Source organism: Botrytis cinerea, chromosome 9 (genome assembly GCF_000143535.2).
Source record: "Botrytis cinerea B05.10 chromosome 9, complete sequence".
Classification (NCBI taxonomy): domain Eukaryota; kingdom Fungi; phylum Ascomycota; class Leotiomycetes; order Helotiales; family Sclerotiniaceae; genus Botrytis; species Botrytis cinerea.
The window spans coordinates 349296-372757 of NC_037318.1; the positions used below are offsets into that span (position 1 = coordinate 349296).

At 41.1% G+C, this 23462-nt stretch overlaps 5 protein-coding genes across 5 annotated transcripts; 1 reads left to right on the forward strand and 4 right to left on the reverse strand.

The window, feature by feature from the left end:
- Window positions 1-1469: 1469 nt before the first annotated feature.
- Window positions 1470-3146, reverse strand: BCIN_09g00930 (hypothetical protein). The gene is made up of 3 exons (XM_024694890.1): window positions 2854-3146; window positions 2242-2741; window positions 1470-2132 (listed from the first exon to the last, which is right to left on the reverse strand). The coding sequence occupies exons 1-3, from the start codon at window positions 2919-2921 to the stop codon at window positions 1696-1698; spliced, it is 1005 nt and encodes a 334-aa protein (XP_024550683.1). The 5' UTR covers window positions 2922-3146; the 3' UTR covers window positions 1470-1695.
- Window positions 3147-5730: 2584 nt separating this feature from the next.
- Window positions 5731-7249, reverse strand: BCIN_09g00940 (hypothetical protein). Its single transcript, XM_024694891.1, has 2 exons — window positions 6408-7249; window positions 5731-6349 (listed from the first exon to the last, which is right to left on the reverse strand). Exons 1-2 carry the CDS (start codon window positions 6485-6487, stop codon window positions 6190-6192), a joined length of 240 nt encoding a protein of 79 aa, XP_024550684.1. The 5' UTR covers window positions 6488-7249; the 3' UTR covers window positions 5731-6189.
- A 3340-nt stretch (window positions 7250-10589) lies between these two features.
- Window positions 10590-11447, reverse strand: BCIN_09g00950 (hypothetical protein). Its single transcript, XM_024694892.1, has 3 exons — window positions 11021-11447; window positions 10921-10971; window positions 10590-10872 (listed from the first exon to the last, which is right to left on the reverse strand). The coding sequence occupies exons 1-3, from the start codon at window positions 11235-11237 to the stop codon at window positions 10865-10867; spliced, it is 276 nt and encodes a 91-aa protein (XP_024550685.1). The 5' UTR covers window positions 11238-11447; the 3' UTR covers window positions 10590-10864.
- A 3769-nt stretch (window positions 11448-15216) lies between these two features.
- Window positions 15217-17532, reverse strand: BCIN_09g00960 (hypothetical protein). Its single transcript, XM_024694893.1, has 4 exons — window positions 16920-17532; window positions 16823-16862; window positions 16508-16714; window positions 15217-16454 (listed from the first exon to the last, which is right to left on the reverse strand). The coding sequence occupies exons 1-4, from the start codon at window positions 17287-17289 to the stop codon at window positions 15452-15454; spliced, it is 1620 nt and encodes a 539-aa protein (XP_024550686.1). The 5' UTR covers window positions 17290-17532; the 3' UTR covers window positions 15217-15451.
- A 2712-nt stretch (window positions 17533-20244) lies between these two features.
- BCIN_09g00970 (hypothetical protein) lies at window positions 20245-22642 on the forward strand. The gene is made up of 4 exons (XM_024694894.1): window positions 20245-21253; window positions 21310-21659; window positions 21723-22265; window positions 22327-22642. Coding segments are annotated over exons 1-4 (1182 nt in total). The 5' UTR covers window positions 20245-20966; the 3' UTR covers window positions 22329-22642.
- The last annotated feature ends 820 nt before the right edge of the window (window positions 22643-23462 follow it).

Here is a 23462-nt window from a genome sequence, read left to right on the forward strand (position 1 = left end):
TTCTCCTCCTCCTCCTCCTACTCTTCTCCATCGATAAACCCAAAAACCTCCCCCCCATCAAAAAAATAATCAACCACCCAGTGGAGTAAATCTAACATCTTTTTTTTCTTTCTCTCTTACTTTCTCTCCTTCAACCTAACTAGAACCTAAAACCTACATCGTACTGAAATAATCCTTTCCTCCATCCATCCATCCCTCTACAAACTAACCCAACACACCATCACCATCACAATCCAATCCAACCCAACCCAATAAAATACCCAAGGGGGCCAGCCCCCAAACCCCCGATGCTCGCTTCGCTCGAGATTAACTGTAAAATACCACATTCGTATCGATAACTATATTATATTATATTAGAATAGATTAGAATAGAGCAAGAAGTATAATGAAATTCGAATTCGAATTCGAATTACCAAGTTCAAATCAAGTGAGAAGTATAAGTAGTTAGTTAGTTAGTTATTAAACTTATGAGATTGATGTTGAGATTGCTCAACTATTCATATCACGTGTCCTATCTCTCTCTCCCTTTCTCGCTCTCTCTCTCTCACATACACAGACACATATATACACTCGCAAGCTGTAGAGTATATAATCAAGTATATATGATTGATGTATATCGATTTCATACATACATACATACATACATACATACATACATACATACATACATACATACATACATATCTATATACATACATATCTATATTATACATACCTCACACTGACACTCACACGCACCTCCCAAATCTCTCATCCATTTACCTACCATTTCTTAGCTGTATGTAATCTTAAGGATTTTACTTTACTTTACTTTACTTTACTTTACTTTACTTCACCAGTATTTACCTTCTCCTACCCAATACCTCTCTCATCCTTCCTTCCTTCCTACCTACCTACTGCTCACCATATACTCGCTCGCTCACCTGTCCATCTCACCTACCTATCCGTCTCGTAAATACAATCAACCACACCATCTAGATCAATCATATCAAATCATCGATCCTCCTTCCCAATGACGGAGACTGATTTTCTTTCTTTCTTTCTTTCTTTCTTTCTTTCTTTCTTTCTTTCTTTCGTGTCTATCTATCTACATTTTATATTTATTATCATATCACATCAATATCAACATCAACATCAACATCAACATCGATATCAACATCGACATTAATCAATAACTAATAACGATGATAATAATAATAATAATAATAACAACAACAAGAAGAGGAATAGCATCAAGTGATAAACACCAAGCAACAAGTAAAAATAATAAAAAATAAAAAGTTAATCTAACCTAACGCTAACTATGAGATTACATTATATTATATTATATCATCTAATACTTATCAGATTTTTTTATTTGGGCTTTGTTGTAACTACGATATTGTATTGTATTGTGATCTTGAGGATTTTAAGGATTTTAAGGATTTTGACAATGTACAAATAGAGAGATTAAGACTAGGGAATTGGGATGATTCTTTTTTTTTTGATTTTGCATTCTCGTCTAACTCATCTTTTGCGATTTCGCTGCAGTAATCACATCATACGATAAAATTTACCATGGTATCTATTTACAAACTAAGTAATTTTACATTTCCCCTCCTCTCATCTCCCCCCTCCTCTCCTAGATCAACAAGCGAGCGCATCTATTCTCCATCTCCCGACCTCACACCCCAATTACCGAGAGAGAAACCCCCCTCAAAGTCTCGAACTCTTCCCTCCCACCCCCCGAATCCTAAACCCATGTCTCGGAGTATGAATCTTCACCCTCACCCCACCCTTCGTCTTCGACTCAATCACAATTTCCCGCGTCGAGAGACCCCTCAAAACCCCCCTATCCCTCCTCCGCATCCCCGTATCAATCGGCCAAACCTCCACTTCCTGACCCCTCTGCAACCCCGTCGGATCCTGCACATCCACACACTCATCCCCCTCTACGAAATCAGCCGCCGACACTTTCTCCAGGACTTCTGCGCCGGAGAGAAGTACGGGCTTGGGAATTTTCTTCCCCGCGAGTCGTGTCGCTTGATCAAATCGCGATATCCACGCGTAGGTGTGCGGGAATTGTTGCGCGGATATGTAGTTCGGGGGTAATGCGCCGGGTAAGGTGGTCAACCAATGGAAAGGCCAGATGGCTATACTTAATGTTAGTATGATTTCTCATCTCACCCTCATGATATACGTATAATATAGCATCTCCATCTCACAATCTCCATAACCACCATCATCACCCTCCATACATACCTTCAATATCCGCCAACGACGGCCCCTCACCCCCCAAGATCCACTCTCTCCCATCCCCCAAAAACCCCCTCTCCACCATCTCAAACGCCCCCTTAAGCGCAACCAACGCCTCGGGTCTCCCCTTCTCCAAACTCTCCCTCTCCCAACTCCTCCCCGTGTAATCCTCCCTATCGCTCGTAAACTTCGGATCTCTCAACAACGGTAAATCCAACGGCAACAACTGCGCCGCGCGCGCGAACAATCCATCAACCGTCCACATCTCCAACAACTTCTCGATCCCGCTCTGCGCCGCACCCCCTGAAATCTTCGGACGCTCAGGATACAAGTCCTCGAGTTTTTGGAGTATCAATCGCGTGTCGTGGTAGATGTCTCGACCGATGAGCACGATGGGGATACGTCGATATTGCGTTCCGAGTGCGTGGATGTCGGGGCGTGGCATGGTGGGGGGTTGGAGACATTCGGAGTACGGGATTCCGCGGAGGGTGAGGTACCATGTTATTCTATTTGGGGTGTTAGGAAATGTTGGGTTTGGGTGGGATGGGATGGATGGGATGGGAGGCGAAGATAGATCTCAAATGAATAAGAATAGGAATCAAATAGAAACATACATACCTCTTAGCAAATGGCGAAAATCGATAATGAAACACAATTATCTCGGGACGTTGTGTCGACGACGTCATTGTGATGCAGAGACGAGATGATAAGACCAGTGTGAACTTATCTCCTTGTATGTCTGTCTGTCTTTCGAATATGAGAGGGGAAAATTGATTTTCTCTACTCAAATGATCGATCGACTTTGATTGCGAGCGAGAATTGAATGAATGAGTAAATAAATAAATCAGTAACGAAGAATCAATCTCACAAACCAAAAAAAATCAAGGACCCTCGACCTCGACCCCAAGCTCAAGCTCAAGCTCAAGCTCCAAAATGCGGAGAGGTGGAGATGCGGATGCAGGCGGGTGTGGATACCGAGGTTCGGGCTTAACGATGACGGTTACATGACGGTTAGACGCTGAGCAATATGCACTTTGTGCTTGGCTAGGTCAGGTACATATTGATTGTCATTTTGTACTAGATTTCTTGGAGGTTTCTTTGCTTGCTATTTGGGTTTATGGTTGTTTTGTGTGTGTGTGTGTGTGTGTTGTTTCAGGGGGAAAGGGGGGGGGGGGGGTTTATTCATCTATGTTTCTTGACTTTATTATATTGTGCTGTGGTGTCGACTCGTATAATATTATATATATCGAGATAAATCGTATCAAGCCAAGTCAAAGTACATCTCTCCATCTCTCTATCTGTCTATTCACCTCGTATATATAATATACTCCGAGTCAAATCATCGAAGAAGAGTAATGAGAATAAGACATGGAATAGGAAATGGAAACGGAAAACTCAATCTCGTGAAAGAGGTGGTTTTATATCATCTATACAAAGGAGAAAGATACATACACAAGGTTATAGAATATGCAGATATACTAACTAGGTAGGGAAGTAGGTATTTTCAAACAATCTCTTCAGTCGTGTATATTTTTTGTATAGCTTGTTTATCTTGAGATTCCGATTCAACGATTTTGAATACCGTCCGCGGCTTGTACTTGAAGTTCGAGTGTCGAGTGGCGAGTGGAGGATTCATATTTATCTCTTTTTGATTGTTTCTAGATACTCTTTTTCTTTGGTTGAGAGAAAGGGGGATAATTTAATAGATGCTGCTATCTATCGTAGCGGATACAGTACTTCTTGGTATCACCTCGATAGTGATTATGACATCTTCATAATAGGTATGTAATTTTCTATATTGTATTGCATCTCTCTATTCCGGGTTCAAAGCTACAAAAGCCATATACAATACGCTCGTCTGATAGCGTGCTAGTGCACTCATGTGTGCATTTTTACTCGTGTCGCAACAATACTATGGAGTTACGTGATTCTTGATGGGTTGAGATGTTGTTGTTGATGCATTTAGTAGGTAGGTAGGTAGGTGTCTAAGTTTACGTTATCTGGATTTTGCGGGGAGGATGAAAGGAGGGGAGATTCATTTTTATCTCACTGACTGGACACTTGTTTATGTGAGCAGTTCATTCTTAGTCTGCAATTGGGGATGGAATTGATGTTTTCGGTAGTAATGTTTGGTTACTAGTGTTCTAGAAAACATCTTTGATTTGGGTGTTTGAAGGATGAGGGGTAGGAGTAGGGGAGAAGGAGAGAGAGGGGGGGTGAGAAAGGAAAATGGCTGAGGTTGTTTATGCTTGGAGGTTGAATCTTATGGATTCTGGCGGCGAGGGATGCAGAATGTGACATTGGGGATGAAAGGGGAACGGAAGTGATATATATGCACGATTGGACGTCAAGTGAAATGTATTTCCCCATTCTTTCTTCCTTCATTGTTTTCTTATCGTATGTTTATATCCAGATATCGAAGTTACAGGACATGCACTAGGATTTTTTTCTCATATTCCTCGCCTGTTCCTTTCCCATCCCCTATATTCGCGACTGACTGAACCCTTTCCACTTCCCCCATTTCCCCCTGTGTTTATCTTCCGAGATCGAAGATATTATCCCCACTATCTCAGTTGAGATAAGTAATGAAGTAGAGATGCTAAAGACCAGGTCCTCTGACTTACATCTCACAAGTCCTTTCTATCCTGCCTAATAGTTCTACGTAGGGCTCCTGAATGATGGATGCTGAGCACAACACACAGCTAGAATTCTTCGATTTGTGTTTCGTTATTCAAGATCTTAATATATATTCCCTTCTCTTACTCCGGTGTATATACCAAGATCTAGATAAAAGAGATGGAGAATAGGATAGATATCCTTAGGTGATAAGCCTGAAAAGATGAATTCTCAATATCTTTTTTTTTTGTTAAATCAAATCGGTTGTCTGAAATGGATAGTTTATAAACGCTCTTTTGGTTGGGTAGAGGAGAATATTAGTTGAGACATTTATGAGTACATAGTTTCTACATTGCTTTGTTAAGCAGTAACTTTGGGTCGCGTGGATTTTGGATTTGGGTGTAGGGGAGCTCGCTGGGTATTATGTTTAGTGTTTGTATGAGAAGGATATGGGTGACGTAGTACCTACGATGGTAGGTTTTACATGCCAAAGTTGTATTCTTTCTTAAGATTTAGTTATGTATAGGAAAACGGAGATCTTGAATAAAAATTATTGAAAGAGCTAGTTTACTTTTAATTCGCTTAGGGTTACTCTACATTGGCCATTTTATTGAACCCATTCACTACGTTCAGAGTGGATAGATAGCTATTCTAGACTTGAGGGTCTGAATATTCGATCTGCTATTGGTTGGAATTGAGATGCTGGTGTATCTTTTTGTGTGGAGAATGATGGATGGAGTGGAAGCGGCAGTAGAGAAGAACAGAGATGAATAGATCAAGACATTTGAATACTACATGTACCTCTGGGTTATCTCAATCAGAGCTGGTGACGAGTGGAAATTAGGGAGCTTAGAATTCAAATGAGGAAATGACAACAAGTAGGCGAAGAGTAATAAAAGCTATAGATATTCTTTTTGCGACAGACTAATTGCTAACTTCAAGTGGAGTTGTATACAAATGATGCAATTTTTCTTAGACCGGGATTTTTACAGTGTCACAAATCTGCACTTTGCCAAGAATGAGGATGAAAAAATCAACTTTAGGCTCTACAGCGTTCCAAGTCTCCTCGTTGGAATCGTAGTCGGCGTAGTTGTAGTGGAAACACACACCGATCTTCTCATAGCCGGCCTTGCCAACAACTACTTCACTCATATCTTGAGTAAGGTTGTAGGTAACACATCTAAGAGCTGTCGTGATGTCGGCATGAATAGCCATGTAGATGAAACGAGGCCATATGTGCGAGCTCACTGGCTTGGACCTCATCCCTCATTTTATCATATATGAAGACTTGAATCAAGCTCCAGAAGACATGACTTTCGCTGGTATTTTGAGTCTGTGTTACGGTTTCGATATCGACTTGAAGATCTTCTCTAGTTCGGTGTATAGCGATGTTGGCACAATGAGGCCGGTGAGAATCCTCTGAATGAGCTGTATATGGAAGTCAGCCTTCTCTGTTTCTATATGCTTGGTGCATAGCTCGCTGCGAGGGTTACATAACCTAAAAAATCAGTATATAGCTCTATAAGAAGACGTGATTGAGTAGATCATGCTCTTACCACGTAGTCATGTTAGTCAAATAATGGTCAACGACCTTGAAACAATAGAGGGAGCGCTTCGACCGAGCATCTTCATCCATGCTTTTTGGGAGTTCGCCCTCCTTCTTTCGGTCCTTTACATGAATACCGGCTTGGGTGTCCAACTATTGTTGGGTAAGTTTCATCATCTGTTCGAGCTTTTGTACACGATCCTTGAACTTATCGGGAATCTTCTTCGACTTGAAGCTCGCATAGATGATATTTTGAGGATAGTCTGACCCCAAATCGTCCTTATAAGGGGCCTCATCTCCACTGGCCGCTGGATCCTGGTATTAGTAGGTATGGATAGGGATTTCAGCCACGCTAAAAAGCCAGTCCTTGTCACAAATTACGGAAGTAGACATTTTGAGTTGTTGAAAGGGAGTTTGTTTTGGTATTTGATCAAATACTCAAGCAAGGCCTGGTGGTTTCTGGTGATTGAAGAATGAAATATTTTCAGTTAATCGTGCGAAAGATACTAGGCTTCATGACTTGGCTATAGGTAGAGAAGAGCAGGTAATCCTACCAAATCCAGAGTCCCATATTGAATAACCACTAACGTTCTTGTCTCGCCTTAGCACAACTTACCGTTAACAACTTATGGTTATCACATGAGAAGTTGACAGCTCATTTTCAATGACTGAATAACCTTAAATCATTGATAGAAGCAATGATATCGTATGTATAAATTACAACTCATCATTGAATTGCCACAAATTTCCGTTTTCATCAAAACAGGAGTCATGTTATGTAGGAAGATTCAGCTCACTGTGGTGTAAGAACAAACGAGGAAGTCAGTATGACTGACGAGCAGGTGATAATACAAATAACAAGCAAACTTTATGTTGATGAGAAATTTGTGGAGCTACTGCTCGTCAGGCCAAGAAGTATCCCTTCAAGTGCAGTGTCTTTTTCACCAACGCTAGCGGGATCTAATGGGTCAAAGTCACGGAAAGTGCGCCCGGAAAGCTAGTCCCACTAATAAATACACATTATTTTATGCAATTCTAGCCCGACTCAGCAGCTGTTGAAATTTATTTTTTCACCCATCATATGCCGATGTTCATGATTAGTTGGCATTAAAGCAGAGTTACTGATAGTATTCAATTCTCAAAGCCTGATTAAGTTTCCGAGAGGCAAAAGACGAATTGATATATATCATCTATGTCAAACAAAAATAGAATTCTTCCATTCAACTGCCAAGAACTTACGGTCTCAGAAAAAGTGAGGCGGAGAAATTTTACCGCCTGTAGCAGTGAAGAAGATAGAATATGTTAATAAGTATTACAAGCACTAGAAGATTACCCCACATTAACATCCAGACCATATGATCTGCAATTGCTACCCTAATTTTGTCGAGAACTGCAGGTCTCCGCTTATCTGCCCTTGTTTCTACATATTATTTGTCCCTTAAAATGATGTGCATATGCACAAGAACGAATTCGTTGAATTGATTATCGTTCTGAATTCACATTCTGAAGAACGGGCTGAAAGAGGACGTTAAATTTCATGCTTGTTCTTTTCATTTAATGACCGATGGAAGGGGGTAGGAAGGTGAAGTGAGTTCTACGTTCGCAACTAGATGAGGTAGAACTCAAGGAATGTATAGCTGAGAACTTACTACCTATATCTTCCCTACTCCCTTTCACTGTTTGCTATTCAAATCCGATTGTGGTATAAACGAGTAGTTCTTAGCATTTGTCTCAAAATATCTTCTCACTTGTTTTGATTGAATCATATCTGCAACCTTAGTACTTTCCAGTGATCACCAAGCTATCGATATGTCAGAGCACGAGCACGTTACCGATGATGAGTGACCTTCCCGAGTCATTCAAGACTATGGAACACCTAATCTTCTCTACATATCCTATGTCCCGCCTATTTCCAACTTGGGTAATGAGGAACTGGAACAGATCAAAGCTGACGTCGAAACTTGGCTTTCGTTCGAAATTGAAAAGGCCGAGAGTCAAATTCATGACCGCCTGAGAAAAAAGAACTCCCCGCAGATAGCGCGGTTGCTTTGAGAGTCGAGAGAACAATTTATCGCACCAAATCACTCGATTTCATGACAGAACACGCTTTCACCTAGTAATAAAAGTCGCAAACAAACAGTTCCATTTCTTAGACATCTCTGATAGTGAATGTTATACGCAGGGTCTCTCGAGATACCACGAACGATTCTACAAAATCTCTTGGTTCAATGTCAGAGGATCGTGCATATTGAGATGTCTATGAAGAGCAGAAGCCTCATTACATCACCTGAGGTTCCCTTCCCGAGGATTTCTCATCCGTGTTGAAATCAGCGATTCCACTTATGACATCGACCAAATCTCCGGACCATCGATACCCATTCACGTCGAATACAAATATGACGCCATCAGAGGAATCTTCACACCAAGTTAGTTCCATATTCCGCATTCCTGTAGCCGTCTTGTAGCATGATTGCGAATTTGAAACCTTTACACACAAATTCATCATAGTGGCCCATTTCAGCGTCAACATGGAAGTTGACGAGGCCGACTCGAACAATGTGGTCCCGATCACATCTTACTTTGACTATCATATGATCTTTGACAGGAGAACATGGGGTCAGATGAAGTCTTCTGCGGAGTATTTAATCACTTAGGGAAAAAAAGATTCTCAAGGAGATGTCCTCGGCATTCTCAGTGAATACAGTCTAGACCTCCAAAAATGGCCAACAGGCTATTGAAGGTTGATCCTGGACAGTTTTTGTCGCACTTCGTAGTTAGACTTGCAAGTAAGAAGGTCCATCGGTTTCCTGGACATAATCGCACAATTACAGGCATATAGTAGCTTGGTGTTCAGCTCTAGTCTATGTATCATGCATCTCCCACTTCAGTTTACCCACGCTGTTTTACTTGCTTTTTCAGTATTTTTGTGATGTCATTTATCTTAACTCGCATTATTAGTATAGAACTGCCATTATAACTAGCCGAACTTGACTATTGTAGCAGCAACCCTGGATACAAGCACCCGCCAGAGAACTTTTTGAGATAACAAGTCATGAACACATCAACATATCATATGATCTACCTACTATTATGAAAACTTTCTTTTTACTCACAACCCTGATTAGATAAGACAAAAAGAACCTTTTTAATCCTTTAAGAGAGATCAAAGTTTGTCCTAAACTAAATCTTTGGATCTTGAATCAGATCTAAGTTATCTTTTGAAGGATAAAAAAAGCGTCAATAATTTGTAAATACGGGGTGAGTAACCAAATGAGCAGAAAAGATGAGTATGTGGTATGATTACCACCTTTATATGGAGCATGGAGTAATTTCAAGCTTGTAATAACAATAATAATAATAGCGTTGAGTTTGTTGGACAGTCATATTGTTGTGGGGGCGCCAGTATTTGAGGACAATGATTAAGCGCCCGAATCCTGTTGTCGATGTCGGCTGTGCATTATGACATGATTAAAAATGCAGTAGTGAGAATAACATCCGCATGAACTCAAAAAAACGACAGAATCGAAAAAGATTTGTCTCCTTTTTGATAGGTTTTGTAAGGCTTCCTTCCACATTTCCCCTCTGGAGCATCGCTATCATTGAGGGGATGGATAAAGTATGGGGTTTCTCGCACCCTTCGCTGACGGTTTAAAGTCGAGAAATAAACAAAAAACCTAATGGTATAGATAACATCATATCGATGATCCCTAGGTGGAAGAAATGGACCTGCACTACAGAGCGGGGTAGGAGGATTGGTATGGGTGAATCTTGTGAATATTACCTTATATAATGAAAGCATGTGGGAATAATTTATTAAGTTCAAGGTATTGGAGATATGGATGCGACGATCACAGGCTTTTCAGAGATGTTTTGTCTCCGAATGTGTCTAACGTCTATTTACCGATTCTCCAGTTTAAAAAGTCGTTAAGGGTGGGAGTGATGTTGATAACTTGACTCGGACGGATGGATATAACCTTTATACCACAAGCTCATGGTTTTAACACAAAAGTGGCAAGATTGTTTCAAAGAGAAGAACGTTAAGTCGTGATCAATGGAATCGTAAGGAAATCAGAAAATTTATCTTCTTCCAGGTGAGCATGCAAGCTTTCTTTTATGAGATATCCAGACATGTCTGGTGGCAAATATTACAGACGAACATTTTACCAAAGTATATGAAGATTCAATAAGGAGTTGAGTGTTGAGCGTTGGAGTATGACTTAGATATGAATCAGGGCATGGAGGGAAGGCCAATTAAGGAAGGGGCGAGCGGGGTGAAAAGGGGCAAGAGTATGGATAAGTCATCACCATCACAAAAGTGATATTCCAACCTTTCACAATATATCACAAATAGATCAGAAGTGGGGCAGACGCATTTTTGCTTATACCCAGTTGGGGCTTGCTCCCTGATATTTAATTCAAGTAAATTCGGAGAGGCAGAACGAAGACAGCGGCGGGGAAACACTGAGTTCAAGCAGCTATTGAACATTAGTTATATATCCACCAAAGAACAATTTATAATTTACAATTAACGAGTGAGAAGCCGTATACAGCGGGCGCTGTGAAAGCACTGGCGTCTATCATGTATTAGATAAGCACATCAATTATACGTATATTCAAACTTACTTGCTACAATGAGAGCCATCTTTTCTTCCTTTTCTTCTTGTTCTTTTATTTCCTTTTCTTCCCGTTCTTTTCTTTTCTTTTCGTGCTCCCTGTAGAGTACGGCCTCACGAATCGAAAGTTTTGGCACTTGATTTGTGCTACCAGCATGATTTCTACCCTGAGAAGCAGAAGAAAGGCGACGGAGTATGTTATCGAGTTCGGTGGAATTAAACGTCATTTTCTATCCATATAGTTAGTTTGGGCTCTAATTGGTTATAATCAAACTGAAGGATGTGGAGACAAAAGAAAACGACAAGACTTGGATATCTGAGTGAGGATTGAACAATTAGACGGCCTTGGACAATGAAACAGTCTAAAATAATTGAAATAAGAATTGTAATAAGCCATACTAATCCTTAAATAATATCAAAATGTATCATCAAGAGCCACAAGAACTCTAGACTATTCGCAGAAGAAACAGTTTGAGACAGCGATCGTAATTCATTAAGATGGACCAAGCTGCCCTATCTGCTGAAGTATCTGAAATATGGGCGTGAAATTGGGCTATTATTATTATACCCAAGGAAATAGCTCAAGGGAGTGAAAAGACTCTTTGAAAGCAGCAAATTGTCTTGTATTAAACTGACAAACAGCTTCAAAACTCTTGAGATAGCCTGAGTTTTTCTACCAACAATACTTCAAATCGAATTTCTGGTGTTCACGAATGTGATACTTTTCAAAGAAGATAAGAGGAGAGAGTATCCTCTATTCTGCTTCAGATTGTAGTTCTTGTGAGATATCCCGTAGCAATCTGCGAACAACTCCACCAAAGACTTTGGGCATACCAGAATATGGCACACTATAAATGAAAGAAAGTAGCTGAAGGTTCTAATAGTACTTAAAGCACGAGAATAACTTATCAATATCTTTGTGTTTCAGTAAAGACCAGCCACAAATACCTGTTCCGTGGCAAACAATATTATCTCAATTGCAAAAGAAAATGTATCAACAGTTGAGTTGGTTTGTGCAACACAACTTAAGATAGTTGTAGAAATACTACACTATAGTAAACTCCTCTCGAAAGGTCTTAGCAGACATGTACAGTATGGTTTTGAGATGTCTTCAATTGAACAATAGATTGTCTCCAAATTTTCACGAATCTGTTGATAACTCTAAGAAGCGTCAAATGTAACCAAAAGAAACCAACAGAAGTGTAAAGAGATGTTCCATATCCATCATCAGCACCATAAAAAACCACAGTATCTATGAAACCTTGGCAGACTATTGACAGTAGCTACTGGGACTGGTGGTGAGAGAACAATTGCTTATGCAAACAACTGCAAAAAGACGCTCGAGCCACCTTGCACACCGAAATTAAGCCGTCGTTAATTTCAGGAGGTCTCTAGATATTCAACTAGAAAACAACTACTACTAGTTGATGAAAGACCATCTAAACCCTTGTATAATGTATGTTTTTTTTGTTGAGGTAGAGTTCGCGCATCGTGGTTGATGGAAGGGCTTTGATAACTTGGAGTTTTGTTGAGGATGCGACAGGAAACTAGAAATACGGTGAAAGCGATGGATTGAGAGTAGGAACGGAAGAAGATATTGATACGTACGACTTGAATAGGAAGTAGTTGGGATGTTTCTTGATTTTGAGTTTGGTGGTAAGTGTACGATCTGTGAATCGTATTTGCAGCGCCTTTTGATTTCCAGAGAATAAAATTTGAATCAACAGTTTTGTGCGAGGTATATTGATACCAAGCGGATGCGATTAGAATAACGGGACTTATTTATTTATGTGTTATATTGGATAGAAAGATCAGATGGAAGGGCTAGAGTGGTATACGAGGCTGTGCGTAAGGCTTCCGGCAGGTTGTGATATGTTTCACGCATGATTTTGGCCTTTCTACGATTTTGATAGCTTTTGCAGGGACGGTTGCATTCTACTAGCAGTTGTATTGAATTCAAGATCATTTTCCTGAGATTGAGTTATCCTATCTACATAGCATACGTGTATGGCTAACATGGCGCTGTCAACATAGAAAGTCAACCCCGCGTTCGTGCAAAACATAAAAATTCGAATTCTCCTGCACAAACATTGCCCCGCCCTACCTCGACCAAGCGAACCTTACCAATACAAATCATTTGATTAGACAGTTCATATCAGATAAAGACAGGAGCAATATGAATTTGTAACATTGGTAAGAAAGTTCATGACTAAAACACGACTAATCGAGGGTTCAGCTAACACCATAATGCCTTTTTTGCAGACTGGCTTCCTTTTAAAAGGGTGCTATCCAGAATGTGGATTAAGATGTCATCAAGCGTGCCGCAGGATTTTGAAATTCTGTGAGCTCCTACGTAGTTCATGTTACCTACGAAAGAAAGAGTTCAGAGTGATCAGTGATTTTGCACTTCTCCTCTCCAATTCCCTTCTCAACTCGTTCGGCAGGTCGTTCATCCATCTACTTTTCATCGAAACTTCCATTTTTCAACTCTCCCTCTATTCATTAACTACCATTTACTCCTTTTTCTTTCCGTTGGCTAATCCAAATGATCCATTTTGCAGATGCTTGTTCAAGTATATGAGTTACAGCTTGGAAGGGACGACCACTCCACTTGCGCAGAACACCGGCAAGCATGAGCTACCATTAAAACGACGATGCTTAAAACTTAGATACATCAGCACCATACTGGCCACTTGGACCGAGAACTAGACACAGGGATTTTTCGATAATGACAGTTGATCAAAAAGCCTTCGGGGCTGGATGGAAAGAATGGTTGCGCAAGTTGTCAACTATTCGAGAAACTTCATCTATTCCGCACAAGTTCAATAATACCCTTAATTCAACATGGGACTGGAACGTTCTTAAATATGCATCAGTACCGGAAACATAAAACTTTGTGACCAATTTTTTTAATCCTGTTCTTATTGTGGAGGCTATGCGAATGTATTTCAATACTTGTATGTCCATCTTAGTCTTGGGTTGAATTGTCCCATGCTGATGAGAATTTAGATACGAAGCATTTACTTGCACAAGCGCCAGTCATCTTTTTGATACTATATGCTGTATGCAAAATAGAACGCACCTATCTATAATGAATAGTATTCTCTCCAATTCGCTTTTTTGAGATGTCTCTCGCATACCAAGATCAACCTCTCCGAGGCTCAACTTCAATTTGGTGTCATTTCACAGCTATAAGTATCATTACCAGGCTCACAAATTCTACACAATTCGTTCGGCTTCCCAAAAAGATCTTCAGTCTGTATTCAAAAGTTTTGTCGGTATGCCAATTTCCAAGATGATCCAAGAGATAACCCATGCCAGTTGGAGACGAAGCAGAAGCGTCTTAAAGGTTCATGCAAGAAATTAGATCATAGTAGGATAGCGTAGATATGGCATTGACTTTCCGTCGATATTGCGTGTTTGAATCTTGTGGTCACAGCACATACTCTTTACTTCTCCCTCATATCATTTTGGATCCTTGAACAAAAACTCATCATGGAAGCTGGCTCGATGATCTATTCCTCGTCATTTTTTTACTTTCTTGCAAGTTTCGTAATAGCGTTAAGAATATGGTATCTTCCGAGTGGTTTTTGTTTCGAGTTTCTAGATTATATATCACTGTCATCACTGTCATTATTCACTCATGCTGTTTTATATCCACAATCTGTAATTCATATCACTAGATCGGGAATCTAGTTTCCTCTCGCATATTAGGTTGATTTGAATATCTCCAACAATTTCATCTCTTTTTCTGGAGGTGCCACGATCTCGCAGAAACACGCTTCCTTTGATTAAGTTACGCCCACACCTACTCAGTCATCCTTTATTTCAGCATTCTAGGTATTTAAAGCCCCATTCTCATCAGAGAATTCTGAAACGGGTTTTAAGATTCCGGAAAATAGGTACCTTGCAGATTCGCCGCTTTGGTGACGTTGGTGTTTGGAAACACATGGTGGCTCGACGCAAATATTCTCAACTATCTGTACCAAAAAACTTTGGGACAATTAACTATGGAAATCTTTAGATGATAGTCAAAGTTGCAGATGACAGTCATATTTGTAAACGTCACAATCGGATTTAATGACAAGAATTGCAGATGAGGTTAGTCAACAGTAAAAGTTTATGAATAGTAAGTATCTCATGCGTATTAGTCCGACACATTATTGCTGTCAAACAGTACCTCTGTCATTTCTGTTTAGTCTTTGATGTTCCAGTCTAGAAAAATTGTATTAAAATCTAATCTGATATCTACCTGTGGAAGCCGAACCACTCTATGGCCAATGTTACAACATAAGAAAGCCATCTAGACTAACTTTATCCCAAATCAGTGCACACCCAACACCAAACCACAAAATCATTCATTATACATCATTTCATGGGATATCTAGAAAGTGAATCATAAGCAGCCACCAACGGCAATACCATACACAGACCCAACCCACTATACTGTCTCACTTTCACTTCCTACTCCCTCCCCCTCTACCATCATTTTCTTCTCTAAACTCATTTTCCCTAACCCCTTCACTCCCCAAACCCCCACACTCCCCACCCCACACACCACCGCCAACCCCACAAACGGCAATCCCAACCAACCCGTCCACTCTCCCCTCCAAACAAGTCCCAATTCATAAAGTCCCGCGACTGCTGGTCCCGCCAAAAGTGCACTACTCGTTTCAACCACTGCTATCATTGCGAATATTCTCGCCACGTGTTGCTGATCTACCAATCCTGTGATCAATGAGCGGACTAGCGAGACGAATCCCGTGCCTAAGGTATAGATTATTAGACCAATAATTGTGAGATGGAGACTTGGAGAGACGGCGACGGTGAGGGCGCCGAGAATGAGAAAAATTGAAGAAATGCGGGCGAGAAGGAGATCTTTGTGGGTTGATGAGAAGTGAAATTTAGTTATTAGAAGAGAGGAGAGGAAGGGGATGAAAAGGAGAAGAAGAATAATGTTTATCAGAGCCCGTAGAGAGAGGATGAGAGATGCGTGAGACAAAGGGATGGAAAAGCGAGTAGATATGTAGCGGATGCAGAGGTCGATTGATTGCTGACCTATGACCCGGGTTATAGATGGTAGAAGGAGGAGAAGGACAGGAAGGGTAAGGAGAGGTCGGCTAGTAGTGTAGAAATCGGATAGACGACGAGTGATGGTCGGTCTCTGTTTTGGCTTTAAAGTCTCGTTGAAATCAGATGACGAATCGCTTAAGTATTCCGGAGATGAACTGTCTGGGACCAATGTGGACGTCTCTGTTTGGGAGGCATGAAGATGAAGTGTTTCGGGAACAAAAGCAATGAGACATAATAATCCAAATGTCAAAACAGATACACCGCAGCATATGGAAATCCATGGAGAATGGACCATGATAGCGGCTGCTACGGTTGGTGCAATAAGTTCTGCAGAGAGTGAAGCACATGCAGCGAAAAGAAAAGCATTTGCCCTGTTATTTGTCAGTGATAAGAAGTAAAAGTATGATACTCTTTGAATGACTACCTTTGATCTTGAGTAGTAACATCTGAGATGATAGCATAAAATATTGCGGAAGCGGTTTTTTCACCGCCACCAATGAATTGTAAGAATGGTGCAAACCACACAGTACGGATGGGCAGCAGTATCCACTCGCTCATAATGAATACTTCAAATAGGAGGGAAAGTAGAAGTCCAAGTATTGACAAAGCAAAGACTGGTTTGCGTCCAATTCTACTTGTATGTCAGATAAATTCTTCTAGAATTATAAGATCAAAAATCAAAGAAAAGCTTCATTGCAAAAGATGACCATGTAACTTTGCAGGTATAAAAAAGTCATACTTATCAGCCAAGAGTCCATATGGCACAGCCATGAACATTCCTACATTTCATCAACACCAGTCTCTCCAATTTTTCTTTTTAGAAAGCTCTGCCCTACCTGGTAACGCTTTCAATGTTTCCATTACTGCGGTCAAGATATTTAATTCTTCTTGAACCTCATCGCCCTTGCATCTAGCTTCGTCAATCGTGCTACTCAGCCCTACCCCACCTCTCCGCTCTTCATAATAACGGTGACACAGTATATCTTCGTATATGCGCATCGATGGTATCCATGCCAAATATCCTCCAAACCCGATTATAAAAACTATCGCGGTAAGAAGTGAGATAATAATACGCGGAGAATGTGTTTGATGAATTAAAGAGTGTGTGTCAGTGGCGGTAGTTGGTCGTAAATGATCAAGGAGAGGAGATTCCTCGTCGAATGTTCCATCATGTGAGGATCGTGGTTTTGTGTTTGACAAAGACATGTTTGCAGATGAATTGAAGTATTGCGCCGGCGCATAGAATACTCGAAAAGAATGGCAGTAGTTGAGTAAAGAGAAAAATGAGAAATGAAGAATGAGGAATATAGCACAAAAGAAATGCAAACAAACATATACTTTAACCTACACATTTTTTAACTTTAGAAAACAACACAACAATCAACGTGTTTTCGCAAAGGAATGTCTGATGTCAGAGCGGCACAGTCTGTAGTAAACACTGTCTGTTCCTTGAAATAGAAGCAACTGACCTCATTTTTTGCATGAATAGTGAGATGCAAATCAGATGAATCGTACATAAATAATTCAACGTGTTCGCTCCTGATTACATCTTAACAGAATCAATGCTTTGGGGGGTGTACAGAATGAGTGGTAAATAGAAGTTGCAGGGTTTAGAGACTAGTGTGCGTAAAGCGAGAAGATGAAGGGGTTGCAAGAGATCGTACCTGATGCTGACACGTGGTGCATGGCGTAATTCACGCGCTGAGATGCAGGCACGAATTCCATCTTATCATCGCGAAATTAACCATGGGAATGTTTCATAGATAAGAGAAAATGCGGGATTCAGAAACATCAAACAACCATCTTGGAAAATTTCGATTTTGCAAAAGAGGAAGAGTAAAACATGGGATATATTCTTTGGCAGGTGATTTTTCTTCTGTCCAGTGATCCCATCTCTGTTGTCACCTACTGACGCATCTTCATGCCGTATACCATTACGTTCCCAGGATCTCGCAATGAAATTGACGTGGTGATCTCGAACTCATCCCAATACTTCGGATAGCCACAGCTTCATCGTACGACTTCTCTAAATCGGGGCAGAATTCAAGGTTCAAAATCGTTTCAATACTTCGCAATGACACGACAATTCTCAACTCCCAACTTAGAAGCTAATATCCAGGTAGCCGACAGACTTCTGTGGCATAATTGAATCTGATCCAGAGCATCAAATCTGGACAAACACGGCTTCTCGGAACTTTCGAATGACATATAGATCTCCCAATTCCGGGTCCTCATTTGTCCATATTAATCGACGTACATTGGTGGCATAATTGAGTTCGTCCCAGAGCGTCAAATGTAGTAAACTTTGACTTCTCCAAAGTTCGAACCAAACCGAGCATATATCTCCCTTTTGCAAAGAGAGATAGTTTGTTCTCTTGAGCTCCAATGTTAATTGGACATAGAACGAACAGGTTGAAGTCTCGACGCAGCCATTTGTCTTGGGTAGATGATGCACAAAAAACAGCTGTCGATTAAACCATGTTCTAGTGGACATAATTTGACTTTCACACCCCATGGTCTGAACTTTGATATGCATTTCTTTGCCAAGGTGAGGCGTATAGAGATCAATATCAACCAAAGTTACACAATCTTTTTATCTAAATGTGTTTTCCAGTTTTGATCTTCGACTCTTGACCTCACGCAACTTTTTGACATACATTCTATATGCATCAGCCAATGATAAATCAGCTGGTATTTTCTCAAAATTCGGGTGACTTGCGTTAGGTAAAATCCGATGTACTTGGAAGTCTATTCCGTGCGTTCATACTATTGTCTGTGCGGTACCAATGTCCGTCCAATTTTTCAGTTGTGCAACCAAAACTAGTGATAATATGATTCTTTGAGGGGAACAAAATCATGTCAAACTTCGATGTCTGGAGATAAAATCAGCCATTCTGTATATGGGCATTTGAAGCGGAATCGGCTATCAGAAATGGCATGACGCTTATAGGTTAGTTAAATTCGAAAGGTGACATTGACAATTTGACAACTGTGAAGGGTATCTTTCTACCACATGGTGCACCAGCATAGTGTGTTTAAAGACATGGCCCACGCTTCTGGGGAAAGTCTCCTCATGTCAAAAACAAGGCATGGCTTTTCCCACTCGTTGATATTTGTTTTGCGGGACATTCCCTTGAATTGCCCAGCGAATGGCATCTCGTATCTGTGTGGTAGTGGACTCTAGCATCAACGGAATTAAGGTTTCAAGAAGCTATGACTGCGGTACAGTGATAGCATGCGTTACTCACTAGCACTCCCGATTTGGAATTTTCTTCGATGTTTTTATCACGTTGAAGCTACCGAGACCTTGGGTCACCGGCTAAGCCGTGAGTGAAAGCTAAGAGCCATTGCTTTGGATCATAGCACGCATTCTCTTCAGCGGGAAATCTGCTGTAATCTGATGATCTTCCCCAGACACTTTTTTGCCACAAAAAACTTTAACTTCGTAGTTCTGAAGTCAAGTTGCACAAACGAGTGATCCTTGCGTACCTTTTGCGCGTGGCATACAAGAGAACTTTTAAAACTTACACCAACTCATTCAACCCGTCCCGCATTCAAGACTGGCAGCGACAGCTAATAAGCTTCCTTGACAAGTGTGATACCTATCTGCATGTACACTGTACAGACATGCTAAAGTCTACTTGGCGGAGAAGATCCACCTAACTTTCAGCTCGGAAAATCCCCAGAAATCGTTGGAGCTCCACAAGTCTGTTCCCCGCGATGAATAATCATAGCAAGTCACTACTCGATAGGAACCAAAGAAAATTCCTCTCTCAGGTAAAATAACAAAATCCAAAGATCGTCGTGGCGAGCAGGTGTCTTGAGCATGTTATGAAAATAAGAATTCACCTTGCATATTCACATGTTCATCATGCTCTCGGAGTTTTAATAATGTTATTCACTTGTTCCTGGTTCCTGATCATGGTACACACGTTACCGTCCCTATGTTTCCTGGCGGCATGGATCGAGTGTTGTTAGTTCTAGACTATTTCGAGCTTAACCTTGTTGAACAAGGTTTTGTATTCGTGAACCTGAGGATTCCATTTCTGGGTTTCCTAGTGGCTTGGCAAAATATCATTAGACTTTCCTGAGCTTGATCCTGTTAACCAAGATTATGTACCTGTAAGCCTAAGAATTCCATTTTCGGACAAATGGTGTTTTGGGTGCGAGGCTTTTCCCGAATTGATCAGATCGGTACACACTCCTAACTCTAATCATAACCACCAGTAAAAATTCCGATTCGGAATTAGGAAATTCACCGATTGGCACGACCAGAACACCTTGAATCAACCTCAATTGGAATTTGGTGGCTCACTGTTTTTCTCTGTGGGCTCTTTACCAGTTCCATGGACTTTTCGGTCATCTATCACTTTGAGATTAGTATTCTCCGAGAAATCTAGTGCACCAGTAGTATATTTGCACTTTATGATATGTCGAAAGACTACCACAAGAACCAATGGATTTTCATTCAAGTGGAACGAAAACAGTTATACTCCATGTGGCTTGAAAGATGCAGGACAACGAACCAAATGTACAAGGGATCAGCTCTATGGTTCTGCAATGCTCCTGATAGACATCCAAGTTCATCTTGCATTTCTGAAGGTTGGCATCTAGCATCTAAATCCATCTTCGACCCCTCATTCTATTGAATGTGGCGCCTGTTCTGCAGCTAGCAGTACAGTCTCCGCTTGATTTTCAAGTCTTCGGTTCAAGTGAAGTCCACCAGACTCATATGATCCCATATCAAATTGACATTCTCTACGTGATGAAGAAGTATAAGAAGAAGCATCTTATCCACTTCAAATAAGCATCATCAACATTATCAACATCTTCTCAATTATCTTGCATTCACAACTCAAACGAACATTCACTCAAGAATCAAAATGCGTCCCGTCATCATCGCTTCAGCTTTTGCAGCTTTGGCCTTTGCCAATCCACTTCCCCAAGACATTGATCTGGGTGCCATTGATGCTCTTCCAGAAGCTGGAGTTTCTGCTGCTCCAGTCGACGTCTCTTCCCAAGTTGTCGCGGTGAAGCCAGTTTCTGATGCCGTCATCGAAGGAGCTTCTGTAGTGAATGATGTTGCTGCTCCAGATGGAGCCACTAAAAAGCGCGGTCTTACCAAGCGCGATTGCGAGCCACAACCGGCAGGCTATGGCCCAAACTCTAAGTAGGTTCCCAGCACATAATAACCTTTAAACTACACGCTGACTGACAATTCTCAAGACCAAAAGACACCGCCGAAGCTTTTTTAAAAGATGATCAATACAATAAGATCGCTTATAAAGCTCCTACCCCACAAGGTTACACCCTTTCCTTCTCTCAGCTCCAAGGTTCTAGCCAGACCACCTCGTATCTCGGTTACAAGACCTTGAAATCCTACGACACTGTCGAGTGTGCTCAATACTGTGATCAACAAGATGGCTGTATTGCCTTCAATATCTACTTTGAACGTGATCCCACTGTTAATCCTGGCAAGAAGTGTTCCAACCCATCCTCTACCATTAACATCAAGTGTGTTAAGTGGGGCGTCCAAATCAAGAAAGAGACTGCTACCAATACCGGTCAATACAGAGGTAAGCTTCTCTCCTTCCACATTTTAATCATTCACATTACACAATATACTAACAATCTTTCAGAGGACTTCCACGTCGTCATTTCCGGATCCAATGGATACAATAAGAATTACTCCCCCGAGCCTTGTGACAAATACAATGGCCCAGTTTCTCTCGGAGGAGCCATGCAAGCCCCTCTCGATCCCACCACTAAGACTGATACCTACATGGGCTACAAATTCTTCTCCTTTGACGATGTCAAAACCTACGAGTACGGAGTCGTCGCCTGTACATCCGCCTGCACGGCGCAAACCAAATATAACTCTGAGCATCCTCCTTCTTCTGGCCATCCAGCTGTCTGTAATCAAGCCGTCGTCTACGTTTTGAGCCAAAATAACAAGCCGCAAGGAATCTACTGCTCCATGTATACCGAAGTCTGGGCTCCCAACCACGCAACTAACTATGGCCAATGGAGAGGATCCGAGTACTGGTCAGTTAGCCAAGCATACTCCTATAGCAGAGCAGACTATGATTCCAAGTATCCAAAGGCCATCTGTGATGTTGGAGGATGCCCACAGGATTCCTACAAGGGCGGTAACTGGGGTGGATGGGGATCTGAGAAGAAATGTAAGTTCAAAAGATCCAAGACGATGACTTTGTGATCGATTACTAATCTGTCGGGATATAGAAATCATGCGATTCGTTTTCTTTGGAACAGATTCACTCTAGCTTATGATTTTGATGATGGATATGACGGACGGAGGGTTTTTGATGGTTTTTAGTTTATATTTCTCTTACACCACACTCCTTAATGATTTAATGAAGGCTATTTATTGATTGGAAGGGACCAGGAGGATGCGGTTTTTTAATACGTTTATTGTGCCTATGCTAGTATCTCTATCAATAACGGAAAAAACATGTATGTTTTTCACCATATTTTTTTCTTCCTTGTGATTTCATTTTTGCGCACCGTCAAAATTCCATCTCAATAGTGGCATTTTACAGCGTATCCAATGCTCAAAGGAAGAATGAATCAGAACTATCTATTCACATCCTATATGCTGCATCCTGCTACAAAAACTTCGCATATAACCCAACACGCCCCCCAAAATCCTCGTTCCGAAAAGTATAAAGAAATACATAAATCCAATCCAAAACAGCATTCCCACATCCCACATCCAACACTCTAGACTCCCAGATTCCACTCATCTCATCTCATCTCATCATTTTCTTTCCCTTTCCCATTCTCCAGCAACTCTGAATTCCGATTCCTATTCTTACCCAGCCCAACCTCCTCCAAACATTTTTCCCAATATCCAGATATCCACACATCCTCCACTCCACACCCTTCTTCCCGATCAGCTATCTCCACTTTACTCCAATCACAACTCGCAATTCACAACATCTCTTCTCTTCTCTTCTCTTCTCTTCTCTTCTCTTCTCTTCTCTTCTCTTCTCTTCTCTTCTCTTCTCTTCTCTTCTCTTCTCTTCTCTTCTCTTCTCTTCTCTTCTCTTCTCTTCTCTTCGCACCCATCACCATCATTCCCCATAGATTCTCACTCTCATTTCCACACCCCCTCAATAAACTCCCACCATTATCCCAAGAAAAAAAAGAATCCCAAGAGACACCCTCCCCCTCCCCCTCACAAATCTCATCCCAAGTCCTCCAATACGCAAGCAGTATCTACAAACGAAGGATACGACTCCCCAATCATACAAAATAACATCCTACCGAAGTCCACCCCCATCCATACTCCACATTATCCGAAACCCAGGCAGGTGATTCTACTCAAGTTTCAAAAGAGTTGTTTATAGTTACATAAT